This window comes from Oryctolagus cuniculus, chromosome 9 (genome assembly GCF_964237555.1).
Source record: "Oryctolagus cuniculus chromosome 9, mOryCun1.1, whole genome shotgun sequence".
In the NCBI taxonomy this organism is placed as follows: Eukaryota; Metazoa; Chordata; class Mammalia; order Lagomorpha; family Leporidae; genus Oryctolagus; species Oryctolagus cuniculus.
In genome coordinates, this window is record NC_091440.1 from 85,038,298 (window position 1) to 85,050,306 (window position 12,009).

The 12,009-nt window shown below is 46.7% G+C and overlaps 1 protein-coding gene across 5 annotated transcripts in view; it reads left to right on the forward strand.

Annotated features, from left to right (window-relative positions):
* SLC7A1 (solute carrier family 7 member 1) overlaps positions 1-12,009 on the forward strand; it is an 87,140-nt gene that overhangs the window by 59,874 nt on the left and 15,257 nt on the right. For all 5 annotated transcript variants that reach the window (XM_070049065.1, XM_070049068.1, XM_002721425.5 and 2 more), the window contains exons 3-5: positions 2,801-3,189; positions 7,660-7,818; positions 10,169-10,322. In XM_070049065.1, coding sequence (XP_069905166.1) covers positions 2,820-3,189; positions 7,660-7,818; positions 10,169-10,322 — 683 coding nt within the window. In that variant the 5' untranslated portion in view covers positions 2,801-2,819. The remainder of the gene's footprint in view (positions 1-2,800; positions 3,190-7,659; positions 7,819-10,168; positions 10,323-12,009) is intronic.

Below are 12,009 nucleotides of genomic sequence, written 5' to 3' on the forward strand. Positions count from 1 at the left end.
CAGCCAAGTCCGCTGCCTGCGATTTTGTCACTGCACTGCTGTCCCACAAATAGCACCGTCTCCCTCATTTCCTCTGGTTCCCTCTGCTCCTTGCCCCATCTGCTGTCCAGGAGAACGTTTCCTTCCTGGAGCCTGCCGCCTGCGCATGCGCAGCTCTCTGAGCCCTTTTCCTCAGGTGCACAACGAGGGATTCCCCATCTTGTCTCAAGACTGTGCCCTTCTCTCGGCCTTGTCAGCACACAGAAAGGACCACCCACTGCGCCTGCGCATCCTGCACAGAGAGGGCCTGAGCCCCTGAGGCCTGGGCCTGTGTGGAGGGGTGGGCAGGCGGAGGAGCGGTCACATGATGACGTGTGGATTTTTCTAGACCTGTGATGTCCGTTGAGAATGTTTTTGTTTTCCTATGGCTTAACTGTAGCTAAGTAAGGTCAATGGAGTATCAGTTGATGACAAAAAGAAAATTGATGATGAGGGGGGTGGCCTCAGTAGCCAAAAGTGCTTGTTAGGTTGGCAATTTTTTAAAAAAGTAAACTACTCAAGAATAGTTCTAGACTTACAGACAAATGATGAAGCTAGAGTTACCTCACACCCATATATCTCACACCCGGTTTCTCTTGTTAGTTAAAAAAAGTTTATTTTATCTATTTGAAAAGCAGATACACACACAGACATGGACACACAGGCAGGTTGAACATCTCTTATCTGAAACCCTTGGAGCCAGAAATATTTCAGATTTCAGGATTTTTCCCATTTTGAAATGTCTGCATCAACGCTGTCAACATGACACTCAGGACAACACTGATGCAATGCTGAAAATGGTTCAGCATTTTGGAACATTTCAGATTTTCAGGTTAGGAATGTTCAACCTGTGTGCAGATACTTAACAGGGAAGTGGCTTGCATGATGATGGAGGCGACGTGGGGAAGCCAGTCGTGTGGCTCAGCCCAAGTCCAGAGGTCTCAGAGCCAGGGAGGCTGGCACACGGGCTGGAGAGCCATAAATGTGTGGTTCTACTCCTTCGTGTTCTGTCTGGGCCCTTGGCCGACTGGCTGGTGCCCACCTGTGGTGGGGGAGGGTGCCTCTTCCTCACTCGGTCCACTGGTTCAAATGTCAGTCTCTCCTGGGAACAGAATGCTTAAAAGCTGTCTGAGTACTCCTTCACACAATCAACTTAACACCTGCAGTCAACCAGCCCAATATCCACAGCTGACATTTTGGTTCAGCAAAAAGCATCTCCTGGAATAGTGCCGGTTACAAAAGCCCTGGCTTAACAATAATTTAGTAGTTTTCTGTTCTAGACCTAGCTGTGTTGATGTAGAAGTGGAAATAGCTTGATCCGTGTCCTCAGAGGATCCGAGAAAAATCTGAAAAGCATTGTCACTGTCATTAAAGGCCTTGGAGATTTAATAATTAAATTGAGATATGGTTTGGTTTGTCTTCCATTAGAGTATACTTGAAATAATATCATTTTTTCCTGGTAAATTGTACAAAAGTACTTCAGTAAGTTCATGGGAAATGTGCTGTTAAGTTAATTTTGTTGTAAAAAATTGTAAGTCAGGGACCAGCATTGTGACGCAGTGGATAAAAGCCATTACCTGCGAGGCTGGCATCCCATATGGACACCAATTTGTGTCCTGACTGCTCCTCTTGCCATCCAGCTTCCTGCTTGTGGCCTGGGAAAAGCAGTGGAAGATGCCCCAAGTGCTTGGGCACCTGCTATTCAAGCAGGAGTCCTGGAAGAAGCTGCTGGCTTCAGCCTGGCCCAGCCCTGGTCATTGCAGCCATTTGGGGAGTGAACCAGTGGATGAAAGATCTGTCTCTTAAAAATCCCTCTCTCCCTGTCTCTTTTTCTCCCTCTTTTTCTGTAACTCTTTTAAATAAGTGACTAAATATTATTTTTAAAAGATTTATTTATTTATTTGAAAGGCAGAGAGTTACAGAGTGGCAGAGGCAGAAGGAGCGAGAGAGAGAGAGTGAGAGAAAGGTCTTCCATCCTTTGGTTCATGCCCCAAATGGCCATAATAGCCAGAGCTGGGTCAATACAAGGCCAGGAGCCAGGAGCTTCCAGGTCTCCCACACGGATGCAGGGACCCAAGGACTTGGGCCATCTTCTACTGCTTTCCCAGGCCATAGCAAAGAGCCAGATTGGAAGTGGAGCAGCTGGGACTCAAACCTGCACCCATAAGGGCTACTGGTACTGCAGGTGGTGGTTTTACATGCTATGCCACAGTGCTGATCCCAGTAACTAAATTTTTAAAAAAATATTATAATCCATGCATAGATTTTTTTCATGATACTCTTTTTATTTTTTGAAGACCTCCATATATACAAGGAGCTTTCAAACACAAAAATGCATATTATGAAAAAAATGTACATCGATTTCCTGGAAAGGCAAGCTTATCTTTCGCTTCCATTTTCCGTGAACCTCTGGAAGCACTGTGGTATGATTGCTAAGGAGACCAACCATTCCTTAGAGCTTCCTGCACTACATGATTTCTGCCCATGGAAGGTTCTCAGTTAAGACTGGGAATAGTCATAGACGCCCAGGGGCCTGGCAGTAAAGTCAGCTCAGCAAATAGGCTTCCCGGGGTGTTATTACTGCAAATGCGGGCAAGACAACACGACTGGAGAAGTCATGTGTTGTGACAAAGATGGTAGGATTCTCAGAATTAAAGCAGCTCAACAGGAAGTGACTGTGAAGGAGCCTCCCACTCGGCTGTACTTAATTCTGCCTGAAGCTGAGGTTCATGGGCGAAGTGTGTGGCGGTGCTGAAATGTCTCTGTTCCTTCTTTGTGACAGGTCTGAGCTGAGTGGGGCCATGGGCTGCAAGGTCCTTCTCAACTTTGGCCAGCGGATGCTGCGGCGGAAGGTGGTGGACTGCAGCCGGGAAGAGAGCCGGCTGTCCCGCTGCCTGAACACGTTCGACCTGGTGGCCCTTGGGGTGGGCAGCACGCTGGGTGCAGGCGTCTACGTCCTGGCTGGAGCTGTGGCCCGCGAGGATGCTGGCCCCGCCATCGTCATCTCCTTCCTGATTGCCGCGCTGGCCTCGGTGCTGGCTGGCCTGTGTTACGGCGAGTTTGGTGCCCGGGTCCCCAAGACGGGCTCAGCCTACCTCTACAGCTACGTCACAGTCGGGGAGCTGTGGGCCTTCATCACCGGCTGGAACTTGATCCTTTCCTACATCATCGGTAGGTCCAAGCAGCCTGGGCTTGCTCACTCCACCCCCTACTGTTTGCTGCCATCACCGGAGGGTGGACCATGGCGCCTTGATCCCCATGGAGACTGGGGGTGCCTCCTCCCCAGGAGCTACCTTCTGGCTTGACCGCTGAAAATGTCTCTTTGTCACTTAATGGAAGGGGAAGCAGCCTGTGGCTTCATTGTCTCTGCCCTTGTGCAAGTGCCAAGCCAGGCCACAAGGAAGCCATTCTTGTTAACATGGCATAGAAGATGCAGAACTCATAGGATTTTTCTGAACAGTTGATAGAGAAACAACTTCTTTCCCTCCCTCCCTCCATCTCTTTCTACCCTTCCGAATACTTATTTTTTTAAAAGATTTATTTATTTATAGGCAAAATGACACACACACACAAAGTGACACACACACACACACACAGAGATGTCTTCCATCTGCTGATTTACTCCCCAGATGGCCATAATAGCTGGGGTCGGGCCATACCAAAGCCTGGAATCAGGAACTCCATTGAGGTTTCCCACGTTGGTAGAAGGGTCCCAAGCATGTGGGCCATCATCCACTGCCTTTCCAGGCAACAACAGAAAGCTGGTGTGGAAGCAGGGTAGCTGGGACTCAAATTGGCACTCCTTTATGGGTTGCCAGTGTTGTATGTGGCCACAGCAGTTTATGTGAGCATATATTCTGTGCCTGGCGTGTGACTGGGTATTAGGGACACGATAGAAGAATAAGGCAGTCTCTGTTCATAAAGAGTATATTGTCTAGGGATATAACCATTGTTAATACTTTTGTGAATATACATGTATATTTTTGTACAGTATGATTGTTTATAAAGCAATATAGGAGGGTGCTTCAAAAAGTTCACGAAAATGCATGTTATAAAAAAGCCATTGCAGTTTCCACAGAATTCAGCTGTGCATGCCCTTGTAGTAGATATGTGTCATCGTGAGCTGCTTTGCCATAGTCATCTCCCCGTGGTGGCGTGCCTCTGTGCATGTAGATACACAGTGTGAGGTACTGTATGTTCCTGTGAGATGTTCAGATAGTTTCCAGTTAGGCTGTCATTGTAGATAGTGAATTACTTTACATCTCTGGGTGTGTCTGTGATTCCCCTTCAAACTGTCTTCAGAAGAGAAAGTCTAGATTAGTGCATCTGCATACAAGGGTACTTCAAAATCACATGGAAGAGGGAATTAAAAGATTAATTTGGGGCCGGCGCCGTGGCTCACTAGGCTGATCCTCCGCCTTGCAGCGCCGGCACACCGGGTTCTAGTCCCGGTCGGGGCACTGGATTCTGTCCCGGTTGCCCCTCTTCCAGGCCAGCTCTCTGCTGTGGCCAGGGAGTGCAGTGGAGGATGGCCCAAGTGCTTGGACCCTGCACCCCATGGGAGACCAGGATAAGTACCTGGCTCCTGCCATCGGATCAGCGTGGTGCGCCGGCCGCAGCGCGCCGGCCATTGGAGGGTGAACCAACGGCAAAGGAAGACCTTTCTCTCTGTCTCTCTCTCTCACTGTCCACTCTGCCTGTCAAAAAAAAAAAAAAAAAAAAAAGAAAAAGATTATTTTGATGGCCCCCAAAATTGAAATTCATGCATATGAGAGATCTTTAAAAAGGTCACGGGACATGTGTATTACGAACAAACGAGGCATGGGGTTCCAAATTTTGCACTAAAGTAAACTTATCTTTTAATTCCTTCTTTCCATGAAATTTTCCAAGTCCCCTTGTGGTTCTGAAGCCTTTGTTGACTGCGATCCCCTCCCAAGCTGCAGGGCTCCGTTCTCCACAGTGACAGCACTGGTCATTGGCACGAAGCACAATCACCCAACAAGCAAAGGGACCAAAAGTTTGGTGGCTGAATATGCTTCACCTTTCCGTCTGTTTGTGTTTTGATTATACCTTGAAGTTGAGCACATCAGCTTAGAAGAGACAAACACCCAAATAGAAGAATACAAAAAGGATATGAATGGCCACCTCCCAAAAGTAGAAATCCACATGACCATTAAACATTCATCTAACTTTGTAGCAAGTGCCCACTCACTTCTTGGTCTGCCCACACTGGGAACCTCATAGGTGATTCTTTGTGTTCCTTGCTGGGATTCTCGTGTTCCTGGGGTCTTGATGGCCTCGTCTCTCCTTGGGGGATGCTACTGCTACTGTGCCAGGCTGGCTGGCAGAGGGCTAATACTCAGGCTGTCTGACCTCTCCTTTTTAGCTTCTGCAGTAATCTTCTGAGAGCCAGCATAGCTTCAAAGTTCTAAAATAAAATTCCTAGTATTTTTTTCAGTATAACATCCACACTCCAGGCTCCCATTGAGGCTGGAGCTGTTTTGAATGAACCTGTTGTGCTTCTCAAGGACTGAACAGGCCGGAAAACAAAACACGGAGCAAGAGGTGCTTGCTTTTAGACCAAGGCATGTGAGACTCTTTGCCAGAGTGCTATTGGTTTGACTCAGACTCGTGCATGTATTAGGAAAACGTATTCTCAGTCCTAGCTACTGGGGAAAAGCTGTTCGTCTATTGGACATTTCTTAATAAAGCCATAATTCAGAAGTGGGAAGGCGGTAGGCTGGGAGGAAAAACTGAGGCAGCCCTCACATCCATCAGAGGGAGGTCTGAGACCCCAGTTTGCAGGGAGCCAGCCGCCAGTGGGATTGGTGGGAAGACCAGTGTGTTGTGGCCCTTGATAGATAGAATTTATAATAAATCAGCTGCTCAGGAAAAAGAAATGTAATTAAATTTTTAAATTGTTGGAAAATCACTTAGCATGAGACCATGTTAACAAAATTGAATCTGTAGTGTGCAGATCCCTCTGGCAAAATTCCAGATAATTCAGACCCCCTTTGAAAATCAAGGAAGATGCCATATGTACGTATTGGAATTTAGGGACATTTGCTGGGAAACAACACTGGAAAAACAGCGACTCCTTTCAGAATTAAATGAAGGAACTGTGCTGCTTGTAACACCAGAATCCCATATCCATATTGGAGTGCTGATTTGAGTCTTGGCTTCTCCACTTCCCATCCATCTCCCCAATAATGTACCTGGGAAAGCAGCAAACATGGCCCAAATGCTTACGCCCCTGCACCCATGTGGGAGACCCGGAGGGATTCTGGGCTCCTGGCTTCGGCCTGGCCCAACCTCGGCCCCTGCAGGCATCTGGAAAATGAGCCAGCAGGTGGAAGATCTCTCCCCTTCTGTTTCTCTTCTCTCTCTCTGTTGCTGCCTTTCAAATAAATAAATAATTTTTTATTAAAAAAAAAATAATTAGATGAGAGATAGAAATCAGCTATAGTGCAAGGAGAAAGGGGGGAGGGTCAAGCTCTGATCCTGTGCACAAGGGACGTGAGGTGACATCGTGGCCACTGAGTCAGGTGGTACAAGCACCAATTCATGCACAGAGTGGCAGGGTGGCCGGTTATCTGCTCTGCTGTGAATGGGTAGCCTTGTCCCTGAGGTGGAGGTCTGCCCCTTCACAATCTCCCTGGACCCCTCTTCTTGCTACGAGAGTAGTATTCCTCCAGGGAGCACCCTGTTGCTAGCGCTGCTGGGTGAAGGGCTTCCTACCCAGTGTTTCTGCAGACTTCCCACTGCATCCCGGGAGTACACTATGAAATCACGTTCATGAATGGTTACCTGTGGTTTTTTTATTAATGAAGTGAAATGGATAGAATTAAGTCGGTACCATCAGAGTGAGTCTCAAGTGATAAGCGTAACTGTTGTTTGGTAAAATGTTTACTTCACTCGCACTGTGTGTGCTGTGTACTGCAAACATGTGTGCAGATACTCCTCAACTTGTGATGGGGCTGTGTCCAGGTATGCCCATGGTAAGCTCAAAGAGTCAGAAGTAGAAAGTGCATGGGGTCCACCCAACCTGCCACCCATCTCTGCTTAGCCACACGGCACTGTGTGGAGTGGCTATTGTGTCCCTCCTGCCCAGAACCTGAGAGGACCAGGCCAACACAGCACTAGCCCAGGAAAGATCCAAATTCATAATTTCCAGATACAGTTTCTATCGAAGGCGGATCACTTTCCCATCACCATGATGTCTGAAACTTGCAAGGTGGAATGTCGTTAAGTCAGGTAAATCTGGGGGATCTTCTGCAGGTTTATGGAAAATGTGTATTATGAAAACACTGCATGGATTTCAAGGTTTTTTTGTTTTTGTACCAGATAAACTTTAATTCCCTTTTCCATGAGCCTTTTGTAAACACGCAATTATGCGGGTACGTAGGGCTTATGATATAAGGTGCCTTGCTTTCCCGAGCCCGGAAGCCTTCTCATGCTTCTCGCTTCGCTCTCCACATGAGGTGACCCTCCCTTCCCACTGAGTGTTCACCCTATCCTGGGCACCACTGCCAGATTTCAAGGTATTGCCTGTGATCCCCACATGGATGCTCTACCTGTCAACCTGTGATGACAGTGAACGCACTGTTGACCAGTTTCCTCCCCGTGTGTATTTCATGGCAGGTGCTTCAAGTGTAGCGAGGGCCTGGAGTGCAACGTTTGATGAGCTGATAGGCAAACCCATTGGGGAGTTTGCAAAGACGCACATGGCCCTGAATGCTCCTGGGGTGCTGGCCGAAAACCCCGACATATTTGCTGTGATCATAATTCTCATCTTAACAGGTAAGCCCACGTGTCGACAAGGAGACCGGGTTGAATGATGGAAACAGTTTCTGTGACAGGCTCCCCTTTCAAATGTGCTTGTTTTCTCTTCATCCCTCCTCCATCTCTTTGTTGTTTTATAGTTTTTCATGTAGAAATTTTTTATTTAAAAGTTTCTTATAGATTCAGCTAGGTTTGGCCTGTTTATACCTATTGAGTCATGTGCCATTTAGTTAAAAGAGAATCGTAGACGTTGAGTCTTTTTGTGAACTGAGATTTTGTTAATACAACAGGCTTTTTGTACAGATGATCCAGGAATAATTTTTTTTTAAAGAAAGGCTTATTTTATTTATTTGAAAGGCAGAGTGGCAGAGAGAGAGAGAGAGATTTTTCACCCATTGGTTCACTCTGCAAATGGTCTCAATGGCTGTGGCTGGGCCAGGCCAGAGCCAGGAGTTCTATCTGGGTCTCCCATGTGGGTAGCAAGTGTCAAACTACTTGGGCCATTTTCTGCTTTCCCAGGTTCATTAACAGAGATGGGCTGGAAGCAGAGTGGCTGAGACTGGAACCCATGCTCTTATGTGATATACCTGCAGGCAGCAGCTTAACCTGCTGTCTCACAACATTGGCCCCAAAATCCTTACAGGGTAGGGGTTTAGTATAGCATTTAAGACAGTGCTTGGGGACATCCACATTGATGTGCCTGGATTTGAGTCTCAGCTCTGCTCCCCATTCCAATTTCCTGCTAATGCACACCTTGGGAGAAGGCAGCAGTGATGGCTCAAGTACTTGGGTCCCTGCCACCCACATGGGAGACTTGACCTGAACTGAAGCTCCTGGCTTCAGCCTGGCCAGTCAGTTCTGGCTTTTGCAGGTGTTTGGGGAGTGAACTAGTCGATGGGAGATCTCCCTCTCTCTTTGTCTGTGTCTCTCAAATAAATAAACACACACATTTTTTAAGCTAAAAACAACAACAACAACAACTCTTTTGACTCAACAGTTGACCATTTGGAGAGGAAAGTTGTTATTCACCTGCCAGGAAAATGTGAAGGAGTGGCTTCTACTGAACCTCTAATATGTACCTAGGCATTACAAGGCATCTCGGGTGCTTCACACCTACTAACCATTCACACACCATTACCATATATAGTTTCCACCTCCAACTTGTGGTTACAGAACTTTTTAAGTTCCAGGTACTACTTGAAGTCAGAGGTTGGCAACTTCTCATTGGTGATACTTGTCCACGTCTTGGCCACTAGGATGGGGGGGGTTTGCTCCACGGTGCACCAACTGTGTAAACATGAAGCTGAGATGCAGATACATTCTTGTCTGAGGTCAGAAAATCTTAGATGAGTTTCTAAAGCATGCCTTATTTCACACCCCATGTAATTGGAATAATTTCCCACAAGCTGGCCTCAACAGGATTTCTGGTCCAGCTGGCAGACACATGTATCAGAAAATAAATTTGCACAACCACAGTGAGGTTTTCATTTTAATGAACATGAGAGGGAAGGACACTTAAAGAAAAAAATACATTGGAAGGCAATGAGATGTTCATCCTGTGATTAATTAATGAATTCTCTTCTGACACCTGCGTTTCAGAATTCAATCTAACGTGTACAGCAGGTTTAATCTCAAAAGGTCTAAAAGGCAGCCGTGGTAGGGCCGTCGTCCCAAATGATACAGTTGGTCAAGCTGTCCCTGGGTCCGTCCTTGTCTCCTGTCTTGCCCAGCACAACTTGGCTGTGGACTTGCCCATCCTAAGGTGGCCCCGAGGCCTAAGCCTCAAAGCTGGTGCTATCATGTGTGCCTTCTCGTCACTTGACTGTGTGTGTGTGTGTTTCTCCCCAGTGTGAACTTGGCAGGCTAGAGCTGGTCTGGCTTAGATATTCTATGCACTGAGTCCGGGAGCTGTATGGGTCAGTGGTTCCCAAAACCCCAGATCATTGTTACTGCTAAGCCCCTGAAGTTGATCTGAATGACTTCCTCCTGGAAAAACAGCTCTCGCTCGACCAAGAAACCCAGCAGAGTGTGTCCTCTTGGATTTGTTTCAGAAGGTCATTTCCCAGCAGTGCCCTTCTCCCGAGAGCAAGCAGCTCAGTGTGTGGTTGAGGCTCCCTCCACCCTCTGCCCGGAGCCGCTGTCACGCTCCAGATCTCCGCAGCCCTTGGGTGCCCCTTAGTGGCATCCTCCCTTCCAGAGGCCAACTCTGATAACTTGCCAGAAACCTCTCCCCACGCCCGAGGTCTCGGGAGGTTCAGTGCCGCTTGGATTCTTTCTCAGCCCCTTTCTTGTCCCTGTTCCCAACCCACGACGGACTTAACTTGGTGTGTGGTTGACATGCAGTTTTCTCTTTTGTATGTGTTTTTAGGACTCCTGACCCTTGGTGTGAAGGAATCAGCCATGGTCAACAAGATATTCACCTGCATCAACGTCCTGGTCCTGGGCTTCATAATGGTGTCGGGGTTTGTGAAAGGATCCATCGAAAAGTGGCAGCTCACGCCTGACTTCCACTGCTTGAACAAGTGAGTGATCAGCAGCCATCCTCCACGCACAGCCGCTCACTACGTTCCAGATGGCCTTGGCGGGGGGGGGGGGGGGGGGTCCAAGAGGCTAGAACAATATGTGCCTTTTAAAAACACATCATCTGAATTGAAGTTTCTGTTTGTGTGTTTGCAGTGAAGTAGCTGAGAACGTTTTATATGTCTGGAGTTTGTGTTAAACTTTTTTCCTTGGAAGTGGACAAAACACTGTATGGCAAGGAAGGTACTCAGGGAGAAGAAAATCTTCATTCTTATTCCAAACTCTGTGTAGTTAGGGAGTCCATGCTGGATCTCCTAAATGAGCTGTCTTTCCTCATATTCTGTTTCATAATAACCTCTGAATTCTGTATTCAGGTTTTTCTCTGCAGTACCATAGTGATGCCACTGTATGTATTTTTATTTTTATTTAATTTTTGCTTAGATTGCTTATTTTTTATTTTTTCATTTTCAATTATCTTTATATACAGAAGATCAACTTAGTATATACTAAGTAAAGATTTCAACAGTTTGCACTCACACAGATACACAAAGTATAAAGTACTGTTTGAGTAGTAGTTTTACCGTTAATTCGCATAGTACAACACATTAAAGACAGAGATCCTACATGGGGAGTAGGTGCAGTGACTCCCATTATTGATTTAACAATTAACACTCTTATTTATGACATCAGTAATCAGCCGAGGCTCTTGTCATGAGCTGCCATGGCTATGGAAGCCTCTTGAGTTCACAAACTCTGATCTTGTTTAGACAAGGCCATAGTCAAAGTGGAAGTTCTCTCCTCCCTTCAGAGAAAGGTAGCTCCTTCTTTGATGGTTTGTTCTTTCCGTTGGGATCTCATTCACAGAGATCTTTCATTTAGTTGTGTGTGTGTGTGTTTTTTTTTTTTTTTTTGCCAGAGTGTCTTGGCTTTCCATGCCTGAAATACTCTCATGGGCTTTTTAGCCAGATCCAAATGCCTGAAGGGCTGATTCTGAGGCTAGAGTGCTGTTTAGGACATCTGCCATTCTATGAGTCTGCTGTGCATCCCGCTTCCCATGTTGGATCGTTCTCTCCTTTTTAATTCTATCAGTTATTATTAGCAGACACTAGTCTTGTTTATGTGATCTCTTTGACTCTTAATTCTATCATTATGATCAATTATGAATTGAAACCGATCACTTTGACTAGTGAGATGGCAATGGCACATGCCACCTTGATGGGATTGAATTGGAATCCCCTGGCACACTTCTAGCTCTACCGTTAAGGGTTAAGTCTGAGTGAGCATGTCCAAGCTGTATTTTTATTTTTTAAAAAATTTATTTATTTACTTGAAAGGTAGAGTTACAGAGAAAGGAGAGGCATGCACAGAGAGAGAAGTAGAGACAGAGACAGAGAGAGAGGTCTTCCATCCTCTGGTTTACTTCTCAAATGGTCACAACAGCCAGGGTTGGGCCAGGCTGAAGCTAGGAGCCAGGAGCTTCATCCAGGTTTCACACATGGGTGCAGGGACCCAGGCGCTTGGGCCATTTTCCAGTGGTTTCCCCCGTGCGTTAGCAGGGAGATGGATCAGAAGTGGAGCAACTGAGACTTGATTTGGCACCCATACAGGATGCCAGCGCTGCAGGCAGCAACTTAACCTGCTGCGCACACCAGCCCCACTTTATTTTTAAATGCTTTGCTAGCCTTTTAA